General features: G+C 43.0%; 1 protein-coding gene across 1 annotated transcript in view; it reads left to right on the top strand.

Annotated features, from left to right (window-relative positions):
- Positions 1-21,661, top strand: part of DNAH3 (dynein axonemal heavy chain 3) — a 218,456-nt gene that overhangs the window by 145,733 nt on the left and 51,062 nt on the right. The window contains exons 42-48 of the mRNA XM_054533552.1: positions 3,178-3,281; positions 5,461-5,755; positions 8,479-8,658; positions 16,828-16,951; positions 17,044-17,200; positions 17,445-17,588; positions 19,165-19,831. Of these exons, the coding sequence (XP_054389527.1) occupies positions 3,178-3,281; positions 5,461-5,755; positions 8,479-8,658; positions 16,828-16,951; positions 17,044-17,200; positions 17,445-17,588; positions 19,165-19,831 (1,671 nt within the window). The remainder of the gene's footprint in view (positions 1-3,177; positions 3,282-5,460; positions 5,756-8,478; positions 8,659-16,827; positions 16,952-17,043; positions 17,201-17,444; positions 17,589-19,164; positions 19,832-21,661) is intronic.

The raw sequence follows: 21,661 nt of genomic DNA, 5'->3' as shown, positions 1-21,661 counted from the left end.
GGATTATATGATATGTAAATTACATTCAATAAAGCTGTAGAAAGTTTGTAGATGAAGTGATAAAACTACTAAATTAGAGAAATAGAGGAACTGAAGAGTCAGAGAAACAGATTGGGAATAAAATAATGCCATTAATGATCTAATAAGTGAATTAGAACCAGAAAGAAATAAAGTATACAAGGCTAGACATCTACTATAAGGCTTAGAAATAAGGTTTGAGATAATTACACATACAACAGAAGAGAAAAACATTGAAGCAATTAGAGACAATGCAATTGATATGGAGACCAAATAATGCTAGTTCCTTAAGAACGCCAATCAATAGTATAAATAATATATACAAAGATACAGATGCAGAAACTTCTCTTAAAATGAACAATTGTTTCTACCAATTCTAAGAGTATGCTATGCTCTAAGGAAAACTGATACATAATAATTGACCAGAAAATATAACATAATTAAGTTATTGGACTTCCAGGGTAAATATCTGATGGGCCTCAGTTTCTGCACAGCAATTTAAAATGCAAAAAAAAAAAAAAAAAAACAGAATAGAGCAATGTCTGCACACCTTAGAAGACAAGAAAATATGACATAGACTATTACTCTCACTGTTAAAATACAAAAGCAGCAGGCGGTCATTCTCAAACATGTATGAGCTGAGAGAGTTGAGCACCTATAAGCCCCTTCTTGGAAAAAAAAAATGAGGCTGGGCATGGTGGTTCATGCCTGTAATCCCAGAACTTTAGGAAGCCAAGGCAGGCAGATTGCTTGAGCTCAGGAGTTTGAGACCAGCCTGGGCAACATAGCAAGACCCTATCTCTACAAAAAAAATAATAATTTGCTGAGTGTGGTGGCGTGTGCCTGTGGTCCCAGCTACTCAGGGGGCTGTGAGAAGATTGCTTGAGCCCGGGAGGTTGAGGCTGTAGTGAACTGTGATTGCACCACTGCACCACTTGGACCTAGGCAATGAGTGAGACCCTGTCTCAAAAAAGAAAGAAAAAAAGAGAAAAAGAGAGAAAGAATGAAAGAGAGGAAGGAAGGGAGGGAGGGAAAGGGAGGGAAGGAGGGAAGGAAGGAAGGAAAGAAAGAAAAAGAAAGAGAAAGAAGGGAGGGAAGGAAGGAAGGAGGGAGGGAGAGAAGGAAGGAAATACAGACGGAGAAAGAAAGAGGGAAGGAGGGAGAGAGAAAGAGAAAGAAAAAGAAAGGAAAAGAGAAAGAAAGAAAAGAAAAGAAAGAGGCAAGAGAGAAAGAAGAGAAAGAGGAAGAAAATTAGTCAACTAAGAGATGAATTAAAACAAAGAACTCTTAAGTGGTCTGTGTTAAAAGGCCTGAGCATTGAATCTATTTAAAAGTTTGAGCAGTGAATCTATTGAAATGTAAACATAAGACTAAGGAATGGGGAAATTATGGTTGCAGAAAAAAACATAAATGAATATGAACCTGGACAAAGTGAAAGTGTCAATGACAACAAAAGGAACCAGAGAAGGGGAGCTGGAAGGAAGAGTTAATCACCTCACAGTTCACAAAGGAATCAATGAAAATGGTCTAAACTTGAATCGTGTGTATTCACAATTGAAATGGTCTGATATCAGAATTTGCCTTAAAATACTCCAAAGAAGGAAGAGGGGAAGGGAAGGGGAGGGGGGAGAGATGAGGGAAGAGGAGAAAGGAAGGATGGAGGGAGAGAGAGGGAAGGAAAGAAAGAGACGGGGAAGGGCCGGGCACAGTGGCTCATACCTGTAATCCTAGCACTTTGGGAGGCCGAGTCGGGTGGATCACCTGAGGTCAGGAGTTTGAGACCAGCCTGGCCAACATGGCAAAACCCTGGGTCTACTAATAATACAAAAATTAGCAGGGCGTGGTGGCGAGTGCCTGTAATCCCAGCTACTTGGGAAGTTGAGGCAGGAGAATTGCTTGAACTTGGGAGGTGGAGGTTGCAGTGAGCCGAGATCATGTCACTGCACTCCAGCCTGGCAACAGAGTGAGACTCCATCTCAAAAGAAAAAAAAGAAAAAGAAAAAGAAGGAAGGAAGGAAGGAAGAGAGAATAAAGGAAAAATGAATATGGTGCTGGTTGGAGGTAGTGAAATGGATGAGACAAAAATGGCAAAATGATCATGTTGAGGCTGGATAATGCATACATGACGGTTTATTATACTATTCTCCTTTCATTTTTTAAATTTTTCTCACAATAGAAAGTTAAAATACAACAAAATAACATTAAATGATTTTTAAAGCATAATGACTTTAATCCCTTAATGACTTAAAATTATGAAATACCTTTTAGGACCCAGTATCTCTTGTAGTGAAAAAAACTGTACCTGAAAGTCAGCAGATCCTTCAGTTTCACTTCAATCTCCTTTTCTTTTGCTAGATTTAAGTAAAATTAACTTTAACATAGTTATTTTAAAATAGTATATGTCCAATGAGTCCCCTTCGTATAAAATCCTTTCATCTATCTGTCCTTCCATCTTCAGTATGTTTGTGTGTCTAGAAAGAGGGCTAGAAGGATTGCCATCAAAAGTTATCCCTGGATGTGGGATTTTGACTAATTTATTATCTTCTTTTTTTGTTCTTTTTTTTTATTTTATATATTTATTGATTTATTTTTGAGACAGAGTCTCATTCTGTTGCCCAGGCTGGAGTGCAGTGACACAATCTCGGCTCACTGCAACCTCGGCCTCCTGGGTTTGAGTGATCCTCCTGCCTCAGCCTCCCAAGTAGCTGGGACTACAGGCACGTGCCACCATGCCCAGCAAATTTTTTTGCATTTTTAGTAGAGATGGGGTTTCACCCTGTTGGCGAGGCTGGTCTCGAACCTCTGACTTCAGGTGATCCACCCACCTCAACCTCCCAAAGTGCTGGGATTACAGGCGTGAGCCACTGTACCTGGCCTTGTTCTATTTTAATACTTGCTGTTTACATTATGAAAACTAATTTAATAATTTGCATAATTAGCACCTATCATTTTTACACAAATAATAAAGTCACTACTCTTTAAAAAGTGTTGTTTCAGTTTATACACTTTCCAGCAATGTGTAAGTTTCACCACAACTATGCCAGTACTGGTAGTTATACATTTTCAGATGCTGATAACTGAGGGACTTAAAATCCTCAAATATGGGAGGCAAGTAAAGCCTTCATGTGCTAATGATCTGTTTTGTTTCTTTGGGTCCAGGAAGCATCTATGATTTTTATTTTATCAAACAAGCTAGTGGACACTGGGAAACATGGACACAGTATATCACCAAAGAGGAGGAAAAAATTCCAGCTGGTGCAAAGGTATAAAGAGAATCATTGGCCATGGAACTTTGGTTTCCAGAATTATCCAAATATTCTCTCAGGTGGAAGAATTAACAGTCTTTGCAAGGAGTTTTAAGGGCTTTCTTTAGAAAAATATTTAAACATGAGCTGCAGTGGACCTTCAAAAACATGGGCTTTAGAATCAAGAGACACAGTATCCTTTCTCAGCTTCAATTTACTCAACCAAAAAATGGCGATGGGGGGAACATTTATGGTTGCAGAGGTTGGAGGTGTTATACATGAACACATGGCACATGCTAGGGGCTACATCAGTGTTTGTTGCTATTCTCATTATTGTCATTATCAGTAATACCGGAATTCTCTGAAAAGTAGGTTCTGATTAATAAGTTTTCTGATTAGAAAATGATACACCTACAACTCCTGCTCTTTTCAATCCTTGTGGAACGTTTTTTTCAGAGAGCTTTTATGTCCCTGTTAGTAGAATCTAGGGGGCATAATTTATCTTTCTGAAGTGACTGGAGATCATTCAGGCCCTGGGTGGAGTGATAGGTGGTGGAGAAAGTACAGATATTAACAACCAAGTCAGACACCAAGCAGGACCACAGCTATATGTGTAAGGTTGTGTCAAGCAGGGTGAATGTGTGCTGACTTCAGGACACACCTTGGGGGCTGAGTGTTGTAAAGCAACCCCCAGCACTGAGGTCCTAAACTTTAATTCTCCAAAAAGAGCTTAGTCACTTGAGCTCCAGGGATTTGCAATCTTGCTGAATTAATACAAGTAAAAGAGTCCAATGAAGAAAATATCTTCAGTTCTGGAGATTTTTCGCTTGTCAAACAATTGTCCTAGTTCCTGAAAATAAACATCTATGAAACTCAACTTGCTTTAAACTCCCAGTCTTAGTAGCAAAATATGCATCTTGAACCTAGTTGTGCATTTAGTATCACTTGGCTGGCTATATGGCTTTGGATAAGTTAGCCAGTTTCTTCGAGCCTCATTTATTTCATCTGTGTTATTACATACCTGCCTTAGAAGGTTACTGGGAAGACTGTAGGGAGTAATACAGGCAAAATACCCATACTTAAGCACCTGTTACTTCTCTTCTTCTCTACTTTAATTCCCTTGTCTCATCTGTTTCTTTTCCTTTGATCAAATTGCTTGTAGAAAGAAGCTGAGCCTTTTTCTACCAGTATACATAGGGCCATCATGTCACACAGACCTAGGTGGCGCTATTTGCATCATGGTCCAGTTTTGCTTTAGAAGGCACCATTGACATGATCCATGGTGTGAATGGTACTCTCTGTAGTTGTACAACACAGTGGCCCCAAGGTCTAGTCCCTTTCAGCCTAGACATAGAAGGAGACTTCAGTGTATGATATAATTGTCTTCCCCCATAGAGGGACAAAATGTAGCCAAATGGCTGATGACAGGGTTCAAGCTCAGAGAATCCAAGCCAAGGTCAGGTGCCCTGTCCAAATAGGGATTCCAGGAGCCCGAGACCCGGCCTTAAGAGTCCAACTGGGACCTGAATACCAGGAAGTGTGTGTATTAATACAATCCCCATATTGGAAAAGGCACGGGATTAGTAAGGGTGGGTCTTAGAACCAAGGATGTGAGTGTTGTAAAAAACAGATCAGAAACAAGCACAGATCTTGGGGATTCAGAATCACACTTAAGCCCTCTGAGCCAGGCAGTGACGATGGCATAGGGGAGGTAGACCTTGCCTGGGACAAGGGAGACAAGTTGGTTCAGAGCAATGCTCTAGGAGCACAGCAGCTATGGACTGATCCTTACCACAACTGTTTATAATATGACCATTCAGTAGTGAAGACTGTAGACTTTGGAATCAGACAAGCTGGGATTCAAATCCCTGCATTTTCACTCACTTGCTGTGTTACTTGAGCAGGTTGCAGAAAGGCTCTTGACCTCAGTCTTCTCATCTACAACACACAGACAGTAATGCCCAGCTTTACATGCATGATCTTGTTTAATCCTCAAGCCAGCTCTGTGAATTAGGTGCCATTATTATCCCCGTTTCACAGATGAAGAAACTGAGGTCCATGGAGGTGTTAAAGACTTGCCTAAGGTCATAAAAATAGTAAGGGATGGAGCTAGAATGTAAACCCGGGTCTCCTGAATGCCAAGACCTCCAGCTTCCTGGGCCCACAACCAAGACTCTCCCATGTCTGTGTGGTACAGGTCTCAGAACTCATCATCCCTACAATGGAGACAGCCCGGCAGTCCTTCTTCTTGAAAACCTACTTAGACCATGAGATTCCAACGCTGTTCGTGGGTCCCACAGGCACTGGCAAATCAGCCATTACCAACAACTTCCTTCTCCACCTTCCCAAAAATACGTACCTACCCAACTGCATCAATTTCTCTGCCAGAACCTCAGCCAATCAGACCCAGGATATCATCATGTCCAAGCTGGATCGACGACGGAAGGGCCTTTTCGGGCCTCCCATAGGGAAGAAAGCAGTGGTGTTTGTGGGTAAGGCATTGGGCTGGGTCTGGACACAACGAGATTCTTCCACCATAAGCTGCAGCAAACTACAGCTTCCGCTTGTAGTGCCACTGTACATACCTTTACTCTCCCTGGGAGATCAAATATTTCCAGTTAATATAGCTTAGTATTCATTCCCTCCTCTTCTTTTTCTCCTTCCCCCTTCCCTCCCTCCCTCCCTCCTTTTCTTCTTCCCTCCTTCTCTCCTTCCTTCCTTCTTTCTTTCCTTCCTTTCTTCCTTGTAGTGGAAGTAGTAATTTCAGAAGGGGACTGTGCTGTTTGCCCGCTGACATTTCCAAAAGCAACACACACCTTGTGATAAACCCCTTATTCTATTTTATGTCAGATAAATGTGTTATCACTAAATGGAGGAACCTAATACTTGCTAAACAAACACTTGTGAAATAAGCACAGTGAATTTTCCCAGCACTGTAACTATTTTACAAAGCGTTTCCTCACTTAGGTCACTTGAGCCCCACAACCCTGTGAGCTTATTAACCACATTGTCATTTTACTAGTCAGTGCATCAAGGCTCCAGAAGGTTAAATTTCCTGTTTGGGATCAAATATCTAGAACATTCTGGAGCTGTGAACCAAACCCAGGCTTTTTGGTGCCAAATACATTATATTTTCCACTATCTTACTGTTGACACATAGCATTCTCATTTAGCAATAGTAATGCCCCACACTTCTGGATTATCTCATGATCCGCCTTTAAAACTCATGTATTCAGAGGAAATATTGCCTGAGTTCATATCCTTGCCAACTAACAGCTCCTCAGAGGCAGGGGTCCTATTTTATTTTACATTCCTTTTCTTTTCCTCTTTTTCTCCTTTTCTCCATCTCACTCTCCCTCCCTATTTTCATGGTATATTCAAAAACAGGGTAAGATTTTCAGCCAAACAGATCTGGTTTCAAATCTTTCTTTTTTGAGAGAGAGAATGTCTCACTCTGTCACCCAGGCTGGAGTGCAGTGGCACAATCACAGCTCACTGCAGCCTCCAACTCCTGGGCCCAAGTGATCCTACTACCTCAGCCTCCCAAGAAGCTAGGACTACAGGCACATGCCATCACTCTTGGCTAATTTTTCCATTCTTTGTAGAGACGGGGGTCTCGCTTTGTTACCCAGGCAGTCGAACTCCTGGCCTCAAGTGATCTTCCCGCCTTGGCCTCCCAAAGTGTTGGGATTACAGGCGTGAACCACCATGCCCAACTTCAAAGCTTACTTTTTAACCCTAGGTATATTGTGACTTAAGGTCCCTGACCCTCAGTTCCTCATCTTTAACATAGAGTTAATACTATCTTCCTTATAAAGTTATTATCAGATTATATGAGATAATGTATACAAAGCTCCTAAAATGTTACCCTACACAAACTGGGCATTCAAACAATTGTTTGTTGAAGAAAAACTAAAGGAGCCCCCCCACTTTTTTTTTTTGAGACAGAGTCTTTCTTTGTCCCCCAGGCTGGAGTGCAGTGGTGCGATCTCAAAGAGCCCCCATTTTATTGAGTGCCTCTGATGTGCCAGGACTGAGTAATATACTACTGGGGAAAATGAGTCCCTGCCCTTCGGGAAGTCTTAATATATTCTTGTCATATTGGTTTTCTCATCAAAAACCCCAGCTCAGGCTGGGTGTGGTGGCTCACGCCTGTAATCCCAGCATTTTGGGAGGCTGAGGCAGGTGGATCACCTGAGGTCAGGAGTTTGAGACCAGCCTGGCCAACATGGTGAAACCCCGTCTCTACTAAAAATACAAAAATTAGCTGGGCGTGGTGGTACACACCTGTAGTCGCAGCTACTTGGGAGGCTGAGGCAGGAGGATCACTTGAACCCAGGAGACAAAATTGCAGTGAGCTGACATCACACCTCTGCACTCCAGCCTGGGTGACAGAGCAAGACTCTGTCTCAAAAACAAAAACAAACAAAAAACTCCAGCTCAAAGCCTAGGGTCTCATCATCTGTTGCTCCCATTGAGGTTCAACTATTACCTGCTGGTCAAATTAAATACTCTATTTGCTGGGAGCTTGACTGTTGCCGTCCTATGGGGGGGGAATTAACAAAATGTCTAGCACATGGTAGACAATCTATTTTGCTTGACAGAAATGGGAAAAAATTAAATGCCTGTTTTCTTTTTGTTTTTCTTGTCTTTTCTATTTTCTTTTTGAGGCAGGGTCTCACTCTGTTGCCCAGGCTGGATGGAGTGCAGTGGCACAATCTTGGCTCACTGCAACCTCTGCCTCCAAGGCTCAAGCAATCCTTCCACCTTAGCCTCCTGAGTATGGGACCGCAAACATAAGCCATCATGCCTGACTAATTTTTTTTTTTTTTTTTTTTTTGTAGAGACAGGGTTTCGCCATGTTGCCCAGGCTGGTCTCGAACTCCTGAGCTCAAGCAATCTGCCTGCCTCGGCCTCCCACAGTGCTGGGATTATAGGCATGAGCCACCATGCCCGGCCAAGCCAGTTTGTTAATGTCAGTCTATGCATCCTTATAGTCACAGTGGATGGAGATCTCAGTGAGGCAGGAGAGCCCAGAACTCAGGAAAACCCCTTCCAATCTGGTCAGGGCATCTGTTGACTAAGCCCTAACCGGAATGGGGAATGGAAACCTGGGAACAGATTCCCCTACAGGGGAATTGCCATCTGTTACTTCCTGTAAGAGCAGAAGATGCCATGAACTTGCAACGGCTGTGTCTGCGGCTTCTTTCCCCAGATGACCTCAACATGCCAGCCAAAGAGGTGTACGGGGCCCAGCCACCCATCGAGCTCCTGAGGCAGTGGATTGACCATGGTTACTGGTTTGACAAGAAAGACACAACCAGGCTGGACATCGTGGACATGCTGCTTGTGACAGCCATGGGGCCCCCCGGGGGAGGAAGGAATGACATTACTGGTATGTGAAGGAAAGAGCTCATTCCTTTCCCTCCATCCCCAGCAGAGCTGGGCCACCTTTATGAAAGGTGGGTTGGTGTGCCACAGTCTGTCCTGCCAAACCACGTGGCAGGAGCATGGAGCAGAAGCATGTGTAGGCTACAGGCTTCATGTTGGAAATTGTGTGAAATAGAAGGGGATGATGGCAAGAAGATGTGAGGAGTGTTTGGCTAGGCCCTAGAGAAACAGAGTCTCATAGGAAAAGGAGAATTCAGTGTGGCCAGCGTGTGTTCCGGGAGGGAGGCTCCATCCAGAAGCCTCAACTAGGGGTGCATGACAGTCATCCACTGTATTCGTTATAATTCTTTAGGTTGCCAGAGACAAAACACCTAACCCAAAGTGCCCTAAGCAAAATTAATAACAATAAAAATAGCAAATAAATGAATCAATGGATATATTGCTTCACATGCAACTTGATCCACTCAGTCTTGTAGATCTGTACTTCTATTCTGATATACATTATTGGTTAAGAATCTTCATACCAAGTGGGCACAGTGGCTCATGCCTGTAATCTCAGCACTTTGGGAGGCCGAAGCGGGTAGATGGCTTGAGGCCAGGAGTTCGAGACCACCCTGGCCAACATGGCAAAACCCATCTCTACTAAAAATAAAAAAAATTAGCTGGGCTTGGTGGCTTGCGCCTGTAATCCCGGCTACTCGGGAGGCTGAGGCAGGACAGTCGCTTGAACCCAAGAGGCAGAGGTTGCAGTGAGCCGAGATCGCACCACTGCACTCCAGCCTGGGCAACAGAATGAGACTCTGTCTCAAAAAAAATTTAAGGATGGTAGCTGAGAGCATGGTTTGGCAGCTGACACAGGTCTGGGGTTGAGTAACACAAAGCAGGCATTAATAAACCTTAACTACTATTATTATCCCTATCATCAAAAGGTTAAGTTCACATAGCTACCAATAGTTCCAGAACAACAACATATAATTTAATGTAGAGAAAAATCTACACATATCAGTATGTGTGTGTGTAGATGGTATATACACATGCTAGCTACATATATATGTATTATCTATGTAATTTTTAACATATGTATGTATAAAAAACTATGGAAAGAATTTCAGGGAAATGGCAGCCACAAAGGCTGCACAGGTTTCAGATCTTCCCAAATCGTCACATAAAAACAGAGCAACTAGGTAGCAAAACCAGAAAGCTATAAACAACACTTACAACAAAGCTAGTTTGCAAGGTATCGCCACAGATTCCAAAATACAAATTGGGTGACAGCAAACCACTGACAGCTGCAAGACCTGCAATTATCTGCACCTGTGCAGGAGAACGCAGAGGGAAGGAATGGACCTGAGAGGAAGAACAAAAAACTAGTCAGCAGGTTTGCACTGCGAAGTGTGCTGGCCCATGTGAGAGGAGAAGCTGAAGTTTACTGGGCTTTCACCTGCTGAAACTAGTGAGTGCAGTGAGCCCATGGTGAGCTCTGAAGGGGATGCTAGCCCCTGTGATTTCTCAAAACTGACCAGTCAGGTGTCCCCTTCCAAGGCAGGACCCTATATTGAAGAGAAATTGCTGGTAGCTGAATCAGAATGGAGAAGGTTACGATGAATAGAAACAAAGGAAAGAGAAGGTCCAAATAAAAGAGAGAGAGGGAAAAAAGTCAGAAATTTTCAGAAAGCAACTCACTATATTTTTGAACATTTAAGAAACCAAGATAGTCTGGGCACAGTGGCTCATGCCTATAATCTCAACACTTTGGGAGGCCGAAGTGGGCAGATCTCAAGAGGCCAGGAGTTCGAGACCAGCCTGGCCAACATGGCGAAACACTGTCTCTACTAAAAATACAAAAATTAGCCGGGCATGGTGCACACCTGTTATCCCAGCTACCCGGGAGGCTGAAGCACAAGAATTGCTTGAACCTGGGAGGCAGAAGCACAAGAATTGCTTGAACCTGGGAGGCAGAGGTTGCAGTGAGCCAAGATTGCACCACTGGACTCCAGCCTGGGTGAGACCCTGTCTCAAAAAAAGAAAGAAAAGGCCGGGCTTTGGCTCACAGCTGTAATCCCAGCACTTTGGGAGGCCAAAGCAGGCAGATTACTTGAGGTCAGGAATTTGAGACCAGCCTGGGCAACTTGGCGAAACGCCATCTCTACAAAAAATACAAAAAAAAAAAAATTATCTGGGTATGGTGGCATGCACCTGTAGTCCCAGCTACTTAGGGGGCTGAGGCAGGAGGATCACTTGAAACTTGGGAGGTCAAGGCTTCAGTGAGCCAAGATCGTACCACAATACTCCAACCTGGGTGAGACCCTGTCTTTAAAAAAAAGAAAAAGAAAAATGAAACCAAGAACTAGAAGGAACACAAGAAAGAATAAACATGGCAAATAATGCTGTAGGAAAAAACAATAAAAAGAGGAGTTTTTTGTTTTTTTTTTCAGACGGAGTGTTGCTCTGTCACCCAGACTGGAGTGCAATGGCACCATCTCGACTCACTGCAACTTCTGCCTCCTGGGTTCAAGCGATTCTCCTGCCTCAGCGTCCCGAGTAGCTGGGACTACAGGTGTCCACCACCATGCCTGGCTAATTTTTTATATTTGTAGTAGAGACGGGGTTTCACCGTGTTAAACAGGATGGTCTCGATCTCCTGACCTCGTGATCCGCCCACTTCGGCCTCCCAAATTGCTGGGATTACAGGCATGAGCCACCATGCCCGGCCAAAAGGAGGAGATTCTTAAAATAAAAAAAGTAAAGACATGTTACAACATGGATGAAAGTTAAAGACATTATTGTCTTTAAGTGAAATAAACCATATCATTAAGTGAAATAAGCCATTCACAAAAAGACAAATATTGTATGATTCCACTTATATGAGGTACTCAAAGTAGTCAAATTGATAGAGACAAAAAGCCGAATAGTGGTTGTCAAGGTCTGGAGGGAGGGGAGATTGAGGAGTGAGTGTTGAATGAATGAATGAATTTTAGTTTGGGAAGATGAAAGTTCTGTAGATAAATGGTGGAGATGGTTGCACAACAACGTGAATGTGCTTGATGCTGCTGAACTGTACACTTAAAAATGGTTAAAATGGCCAATTTTATGTTATATATATTTTATCACAATAAAAACTTTTTATTTATTTATTTATTTAATTAATTAATATTTTGAGACAGAGTCTCTCTCTTGTCACCCAGGCTGGCGTGCAATGGCATGATCTCGGCTCACTGCAACCTCTGCCTCTGGATTCAAGTGATTCTCTTGCCTCAGTTCCCTGAGTAGCCAGGATTACAGGCACCCACCATAATGCCTGGATAATTTTTTTGTATTTTTAGTAGAGACAGGGTTTCATCCTGTTAGCCAGGCTGGTCTCAAACTCTGGACCTCAGGTGATCCACCCCCCTGGGCCTCCCAAAGTACTGGGATTACAGGCATGAGCCACTGTGCCAGGCCATTTTTTAAAAAAGAAATGAAGAAAAGGATTAAAAGGATTTGAGAGAAAATGACAAATATTGAAGTTACAAAGAAAATCCAACATGAAGTATCTGAAGTATCTGAATAAGAAAATCAAAATAAAGAAATAGAAGGAATAATACAAAATATATAATCCAATAAAATACTCAAAGAAAACATTTTGAGAATTACATACTGGAAGAGCACATTGTATACCTAAGAATATTGACTCAAAATGATCACTACCAAGGCATACGCTAATAAACAGCATAAAAGAGTGCGCTTTCAAGAAAAATAAATTAGCCAGGTGTTGTGGCATGTGCCTGTAGTCCCAGCTACTCAGGAGGCTGAGGTGGGAGGATCGCTTGAGCCAAGGTCAAGGCTGCAGTGAGCTATGATTACACCACTGCACTGCAACCAGGGTGACAGAGCAAGAACCTGTCTCAAAAATTTAAAAAAAGAAAAAAACTTTTGGGCATCTAGACAAAAATAGCGCACAACATATATGGGAAATAAAGTTAGATCAACTTTAAGTGTTTTCAATAGCAATGCTTAATATCAGAAGAAAATGGAATAACACATTTAAGATACTTAAGGAAATAAAATGAGAATTGAGGATTTTATAGCCAGAAAAATTAATCTTCAAGTATTAAAGGAAAATTGTTATCAACATGCACAAACTCAGAGTCTATTATTTTTTTAAGCCATTTCTCAGGAATCTCCTAGAAAATGGATTTCAGGTAATCTATGGAGAGATTGATTAACTAGTAGTAAGCATTAACTATATGGTTATTTGTTGAACTAAGACTAAATGAAGAGATGATATTATGTAAAGACTATATTATTTGATGATGTAGATATAGAACAATTGAAAATGTAGAATTTTCTATTTATCTTATCCCTTGTGTTTTTGAGAACCAAGAGTCTCAGGGTGGAAAAAAGGAGGTCAGGATGTAATACATAGGAAGTTAGGGCTGGGGGCAGTGGCTCATACCTGTAAACCCAGCGCTTTGGGAGGCCGAGGAGGGTGAATCTCTTGAGGCCAGGAGTTTGAGACCAGCCTGGCCAACATAGCAAAACCCTGCCTCTACTGAAAATACAAAAATTAGCCAGGCATGGTGGTGCAAGCCTGTAGTCCCAGCTACTTGGGAGGCTGAAACATGAGAATTGCTTGAACCTGGGTGGTAAAGGTTGCAGTGAGCTGAGATCACGCCACTACGCTCCAGCCTGGGCAACAAAGTGAGACTCTGTCTCAACGAATGAATCAACAACAACAACAAAAACTAAAAAAAGAAGTTAGGCAAAAGTTTTATAGTCCTAAATTTGAACTTGATGTCTAATGTCCACTGAAAAGATCTAAAGAAATAATGACTACCTTATTAACAATGAGCATAGCATGTCTACTACTCGGATTGTAGTCTTGAAATCCAATTTCCTGCTGAAGGAAACCAAGACATCTTAAAGAAATGGCTGATTGAATGTCTGCTGGGGTAAGAAATATATAAAATAGGCCAGGAGCGGTGGCTCACGCCTGTAATCCCAACACTTTGGGAGGCCAAGGCAGGCGGATCACGAGGTTAGGAGATCGACCTGGCTAACACGGTGAAACTCCGTCTCTATTAAAAATATTAAAAAATTAGCCGGGCATGGCGGTGTGCGCCTGTAGTCCCAGCTGCTGGGGAGGCTGAGGCGGGAGAATGGAGTGAACCTGGGAGGCAGAGCTTGCCGTGAGCCAAGATCCTGCCACTGCACTCCGGCCTGGGTGACAGAGCAAGACTCCATCCAAAAAAAAAAAAAAAAGGAAATATATGAAATAAGCCTGTAAAGTCTTGATATACCAGATAAGGAGAAAGCTATCGAAGATTACCAGACTCACATCAAAAGGACTTGGTTGTCAACATAAAGAGGTTTTCACTCACCAAAGATGAGAAAATGTAAGCTTCAACAATAGTAGTGATTTCAATGGATTGAAATTTATCTAAATATACTTTAATCCATGAGTCTATAACAATAATAATAGTTGGTCACCTACAGAAATGATAAGGAAACAACTCGTTACCTTGGAAACTGATAAGTAAATGGGAAAGAATCAGGCATTCTCTGACACCCTGACTTTCTTGTATGAAATGTACCGCTGTATAACCAAATAGTGATTGATGAGGGGAAGTATCTCATGAAAATATTGCAACTAATAGATGAAAAAGAAGTGACTCAGAATATTACCATTTTGCAAACCCCAGTGAATTAATGGATGTAGCCATTGAGCATCAGTAGCTACCAACATTACAAAAGGAGAAACATTATTGAGTACTTTCTGATGAAAGAACACACCACCACCTATGGTCTGGCCAAAGGGATGGAATCTGAATTCCAACAAGTCTCTGGATCCAGCTACAAATTTGTAGGAAATACAGAGGACAGAGGAACGTGATAAACTGCATCGTAAGTGTGTAATCAACAAAATCCTGACTGTGAAAACTCTACAAGTCAAACAGCCCAGATCTTCAATGGATAAGACATATAAGAAAGGAATAGAGGGACAAAAACTATAAATTAAAAAGCAACCTTAAAAAATACATATGAGGCCAGGAGCAGAGGCTCACATCTGTAATCCTAGCACTTTGGGAGGCCGAGGCGGGTGAATTACCTGAGGTCAGGAGTTTGAGACCAGCCTGACCAATATGGCAAAACCCCATCTCTACTAAAAATACAAAAATTAGCCAGTCATGATGGTGCATGCCTGTAATCCCAGCTACTTGGGGTTGAGGAAGGAGAATCACTTGAACCTGGGAGGTGGAGGTTGCTGTGAGCCGAGATCGCGCCACTGCAGTCTAGACTGTGCAACGGGAGTGAGGCTCCATCTCAGAAAAAAAAAAAAAAGGCATATGGTTGTTTTAACTGGCAGAGTTAAACAATTAAACCCTGGTGTCTACAAATAAACACCTGGATGGTGAAAATCATAAAGAAATGCAAGACAGCAATTACTATAAAAGTCAGAAGAGTGATAACTTTTGGAGGAAGAAAAGGAGTCAGTTTGGGATGGGTTCCGTCAAGAGGCTTTTGTGGAGGGCTGGCAAAATTCTATTTTGTTTTTGTTTTGTTTTGTTTTTTTGTTTGTTTGTTTTGAGACGGAGTCTCGCTCTGTTGCCCAGGCTGGAGTGCAGTGGCACAATCTCGGCTCACTGCAACCTCCGCCTCCCGGGTTCAAGCAATTCTCCTGCCTCAACCTCCAGAGTAGTTGGGACTACAGGTGCCCGCCACCACGCCTGGCTAATTTTTGTATTTTTAATAGAGATGGAGTTTCGCCATGTTGGCCAGGCTGGTCTCGATCTCTTGACCTCGTGATCTGCCCGCCTTAGCCTCCCAAAGTGCTGGGATTACAGGAATGAGCCACCACACCCGGCTGGCAAAATTCTATTTCTTAATCTTGACAGTAGATGCTAAGAGTGTTAACCTTATAATGATTCACTAAACTATACATTTGTTTTGTGTGGTTTTCTGTATCTATCTTTTACCTGTAACAAAAAAAATGTTTTAAAGATATACAGGCAAACCTATAGAGACAGAAAGCAGATTATTAGTTGCTGAGAACCATGCGAAAATGGGGAATGACTGCTAATGGGTACAAAGTTTCTTTTTAGCACAATTAAAATGTTCTAAAATTGTGATAATGGTTGCACAACCCTGAATATATTAAAAATCATTGAATAATTGTACTTTAAATGGGTGAATGGTACAATATGTGAGTTATTATTGGGATATCAATAAAGCTGGTATATATCGATATAAATAAATAGATAAATAAATAAATATAGATATCTAACAATTATAGATTAGACAGATACATAGATATATAGATACATAGAAAGATGATAGATGATAGATAGATAGATTAGATAGATAGATGATATAAGGATACCAAATTAATAGTAGTTACCTTGGGCAGAGGAGAATGGATTTGGTGCGTATAAGGTAAGTGAAAGAAGATTTTCACTTTCAACAAAAGTATTCCTGAATTGTTTGACTCTTTTACAATGATCATGTATTGCCTTTATCTTTTAAAAACCATCTTGAGGCCAGGCACAGTGTCTCATGCCTGTAATCCCAGCACTCTGAGAGGCCGAGGTGGGCAGATCACCTGAGGTCAGGAGTTTGAGACCAGCCTGGCCAACGCGATGAAACCCCATCTCTACTAAATATACAAAAATTAGATGGGCTTGGTGGCACACGCCTGTAGTCCCAGCCACTCTGGAGGCTGAGGCTGCAGAATCTCTTGAGCCCGGGAGGCAGAGGTTGCAGTGAGCTGAGATGGCACCACTGCACTCCAGCCTGGGCAACACAGGGGGACTCCATCTCAAAAAATAATGTAATATAATATAATATGGTATAATATAATATAATAATCTTGAGCACTAAACTAGCACTGTCAGTAGAACTTCTGCAGTATGGAGATGCTCTATAACTGTACTGAGCAATACGGTAGCCACTAGCCACATGTGGCTCTTGAGCACTTGAAGTGTGGTGAGACTAAGGAAGAGCATTTTTAATGTTATTTAATATTAATTAATTTAAGTTTAAATTGCTGCAGGTGGCTAGAGGCTGCCATATTGCACAGCACAGCTCTAGAAGATGAAGGCAGAAGGCAAAGCCAACTCTCCTGCATCCTAGGGTCACAGACAGTGTGAGAATATGTGTTTTCCAGGATGATTCACTTGTGTGTTGTGTTCCCCAGGACGATTCACTCGCCATCTGAATATCGTTTCCATCGATGCCTTTGAGGATGACACTTTAACCAAGATTTTCAGTTCGATTGTTGACTGGCACTTCGGGAAAGGGTTTGATGTGATGTTTTTAAGGTAAGAGGTTCCCGTGTCTTCCTGGATATTGGGCTGGGGGTTCTCAGTTTCTGGCCCCTCCTTGACTACTGTGCCATCCTTTTCCTCCCAAGGTATGGAAAGATGCTGGTCCAAGCTACTAAGACAATTTATAGAGACGCAGTGGAGAACTTCTTGCCAACTCCTTCGAAGTCACATTACGTCTTTAACCTGCGAGACTTCTCACGAGTGATTCAAGGGGTACTGCTGTGCCCTCACACGCACCTGCAGGTCAGCCACTATCATTCTACTACCAAAATCATTCAGCATGTCCTTGGCTACATGGAACATGTAGTAATAGCAGTAATAGCTAACTTTTATTAAGCACTTCATCTATGTTAGGCGTTGTGCTAAGCATTTTATAAACATTATCTAGTTCAATCCTCACATCAACCCCAGGACTTAGCTACTACTGAGAACTACCACCTCAGGGACCATCTTCCACTCATTGGAATAATTAACTCTGGATTTTTAGGATGTAGAAAAATGTATCCGGCTTTGGATCCATGAGGTTTATCGGGTCTTCTATGATCGTCTGATTGACAAGGAGGACAGACAGGTCTTCTTCAACATGGTGAAGGAAACAACCTCCAATTGCTTCAAGCAGACTGTAGAGAAGGTAAACCAGATTCTGTGATAATTTGGCCTCAGAAATGGTTCCAAGGGTTTAACCACGTTACTCTCAGATTTCAGGTTCCCTTCCTATTGGAGACTCCCAGCTCTGCACTCTGAATCTCAGGAAACAGTATTGAGTCAACTGCTCTTTTGATTTGGTGATATTTTACTTGGTCCAACTTTGCTTCCCTTCTGCTGTAACATATAAGTTTGAATCCACTCAAAATGGCTTAACATGCGTTTTAAGTTCATTATAAATGAATAATGTTTATAATGAACTTAAAACACATTTTTAGGATCAATTAATTGGTGAGTTGAGAAATGAACTATACATTGTCATGATTTGACTGGGGTCCTATAAAGCTCAAGTGAAAGATTGTTATGGTCTTCCAGGTATGAATATTTTCTCTTTTCCATTTTCATATAAGAAAATTGTTTTAAACAGCTATATCGGGTTATTCTACCACTGCTAAGAAGCTGTGATTTCTCCATAGAAAAATTTCAAGTGTTTCATCTTGCGTTCAGAGGCCAAGTGCAAAAGTGTCACTGGTTCTAATATAGGAAGAGGAGGCATCTAAAACATTCCTACTCCAGGCACAGAGTGGGGACCAGGGGTAGCGTCTATACCTCTATTTGGTGGAGGATCAAGCACATAAAAAAAGTACATCCTTCAACTGTCTTTTCTGGGGACTGTACAAACTGATCAATGTTTTAATCACATGGTAAATAGACTCATTCAAGCGTTTATACTCTAACGTCCTTTCTTTTAACAAAAAATTATTGATTTTTAGAGGTAGGACCTCACTCTGTCACCCAGGCTGGAGTGCAATGGTGTGATCATAGCTCACTGCAGTTTCAAACTCCTGGGCTCAAGCAGTCCTCCACCTCAGCCTCCTGAGTAGCTGGGATTACAGGTGTGCACCACGATGCCCAGCTAATTTTTTCTTATTTTATTGTAGAGACTGAGTCTCACTATGTTGCCCAGGCTGGTCTTGAAGTCCTGAGCTCAAAAGATCCTTCTGCCTCGGCCTCCCAAAGTGCTGGGACTACAGGCGTGAGCCACCGTGCCCAGCAATGTTCTTTCATTATAGTCTTTACAAGCATGAAATCCACGTCTTATGTTTAAAAAACAAAAAGACTAGGCCAGGCGCAGTGGCTCATGCCTGTAATCCCAGCACTTTGGGAGGATGAGGTGGGCAGGTAACCTGAGATCAGGAGTTCAGGACCAGCCTGGCCAACATGATGAAACCCCATGTCTACAAAAATACAAAAATTAGCCAGGCATGATGGTGGGTGCCTGTAATCCCAGCTATTTGGGAGGCTGAGGCGGGAGAATTGCTTGAACCCAGGAGGCAGAGGTTGCAGTGAACTGAGATCATACCATTGCACTCCAACCTGAGCGACAGAGTGAGACTCCGTCTCAAAACAAAATGAAACAAAACAAAACTGATGATCCATGACCTTGAAGGATGTGCTCAGAGGAAATAAGCCACGTCTCCCACGCCCTCCCTCCGTGATGTCCCTACCAGCCTGGCTGGGCCATTCACTGAATGCCCAGCCGAGATTTACTGTTCTTACAGGTGCTTATCCACTTGTCACCCACTGGAAAGATTGTCGATGATAACATTCGAAGCCTCTTCTTCGGAGATTATTTCAAGCCAGAAAGTGACCAAAAAATCTACGATGAGATCACTGACCTGAAACAGCTGACTGTGGTCATGGAGCACTATCTGGAAGAATTCAACAACATCAGCAAGGCCCCCATGTCCCTGGTCATGTTCAGGTTTGCCATTGAGCACATCTCCAGGATCTGCCGCGTGCTGAAGCAGGACAAAGGCCACCTGCTCCTGGTGGGCATCGGGGGCAGCGGGCGGCAAAGTGCCACCAAACTGTCCACATTCATGAACGCATACGAGCTATACCAGATCGAGATCACCAAGAACTACACAGGCAGTGACTGGCGAGAAGATCTTAAGAAGATCATGCTACAGGTCGGCGTGGCCACCAAGAGCACCGTGTTCCTCTTCGCTGACAACCAGATCAAGGACGAGTCGTTTGTGGAGGACATCAACATGCTTCTGAACACGGGCAATGTGCCTAACATCTTCCCTGCTGACGAGAAGGCTGACATCGTGGAGAAGATGCAAACGGCAGCCAGGACCCAAGGAGAGAAGGTTGAAGTCACTCCTCTTTCTATGTATAACTTCTTTATTGAGAGGGTGAGAAAGAACCTTCACGTTGTCCTCGGTAAGAAGAGGAAAACTCCATTTGCCCTTGTTCCTCTGGGTGTTTTGGGGTCTTCTGAGTGCCCTGAGCAGCCCAATCCCTTACAATGGTCCTAGGGTTGATCCAGCCAACGCACCAGCTCAGGGTCAGGGCCCGGAGTTCCTCTGGCAACTTTTTTCACTCTTCTGAGCAGCAATTTTTTTTTTTAGAGACAGTCTTGCTCTGTTGCCCAGGCTGGAGTGCAGTGGTGAGATCTCAGCTTGCTGCAACCTCTGCCTCCCAGTTTCAAGCGATTCTGCTGCCTCAGCCTCCTGAGTAGCTGTGATTGCAGGCACGTACCACACCTGCTAATTTTTGTATTTTTAGTAGAGAGGAGTTTCACCATGTTGGCCAGGCTAGTCTCATACTCCTGGCTTCAAGTGATCTGCCCGCCTCAGCCTCCCAAAGTGCTGGGATTACAGGCATAAGCCACCGTGCCGGACCCTGAACAATTTCAAACCTGTGCCCCTGTCTTCAATTTCCTGAATTCTCCTCTGAGAATTACCCTTGCACAGAATGACATCTTGGGTTTTCTCTGTGAATGACATTCCCAATCTATCTAGAAACCTAGCAATTGTGTTTAGTACTTCCCTTTCTTTACCAAGTCCTGTCTATGTTACCCCCAGCTGTCTCTCATATCCACTCTCTTATCTCTATCTCCATCACCTTCACATTGGCTAAGCTGCCATCCTCTTACCCAGGCTCACCTCTGCAACTTTCTAATCATTCTAGCTCCATTCTTGTCTGTTTCATGAAGCCAGGCTGATTTTTTTCATATGCTGCAAATATTATCATTGTGTTCATGCATGCATACACACACACACACACACGCATGCGCACACATGCGCGCGCGCACGCGCACACACACACACACACACACACACACACACACACACACACACATTGGGATAAGGACCAAAATTACTAACCTGCGGTCTCATAAGGCCATAAGGCCATAAGGCCACATGCCAGACTGTCCTCTGTATCCTCTCCACCTTCATCTTTTCAAACCATCCCCCTTTCTCTTTTTTTTTTTTTTTGGATATAGGGTCTTGCTCTGTCACCCAGGCTGGAGTGCAGTGATGTGGTTCTAGCTCACTGCAGCCACAACTTCCTGGGCTCAAGTGATCCTCTCACCTCAGCCTCCTGAGTACCTGGGACTACAAGCACACACCACCATGCCCAGCTAATTTTTTCCATTTTTGTAGAGATGGGGGATGGGGGTGTGGGGTTCACTTTGTTGCCCAGGCTGGTCTGAAACTCCTGGGCTCAAATGATCCTTCTGCCTCAGCCTCCCAAAGTGTTGGGATTACAGACGTGAGCCACTGTGCCAGGCCTCTGTTCTTTACCCACACTGACCTTTCACTTCCACCTAGACATCATGCTCCCTTCCACCACACATAGTCTAAATAAACAATGAATGGAATTTTAAGGGTGGAACCCAAAATTTGTGATTGGCCGGAGATGGGATCAGAAACAAGCAGATGACCTCACAGCAACTTCTATAAGTAACAGTGTATGGCTCCCGTATATCAGCACAAATACAGCAAGTCGATCAAAGGGCTCCAGCCACTATGGCTACGCGACCCGAGGGATGCAGAAGGAACAAGAGTGTGTATGGGAGACCAGTTAGAAGGTAATAGACTCAGGCATGGTGGCTCACGCCTGTAATCCCAGCACTTTGGGAGGCTGAGGCAGGCAGATAACTTGAGGTCAGGAGTTTGAGACCAGCCTGGCCAACATGGTGAAACCCCGTCTCTACTAAAAATACAAAAATTAACTGGAAGTGGTGGTGGGTGCCTATAGTCTCCC

The sequence above is a fragment of the Pongo abelii genome, chromosome 18, assembly GCF_028885655.2.
Source record: "Pongo abelii isolate AG06213 chromosome 18, NHGRI_mPonAbe1-v2.0_pri, whole genome shotgun sequence".
In the NCBI taxonomy this organism is placed as follows: domain Eukaryota; kingdom Metazoa; phylum Chordata; class Mammalia; order Primates; family Hominidae; genus Pongo; species Pongo abelii.
Note: the sequence above shows the minus strand (reverse complement) of the source record. Positions and strands in the feature narration are given on the sequence as shown.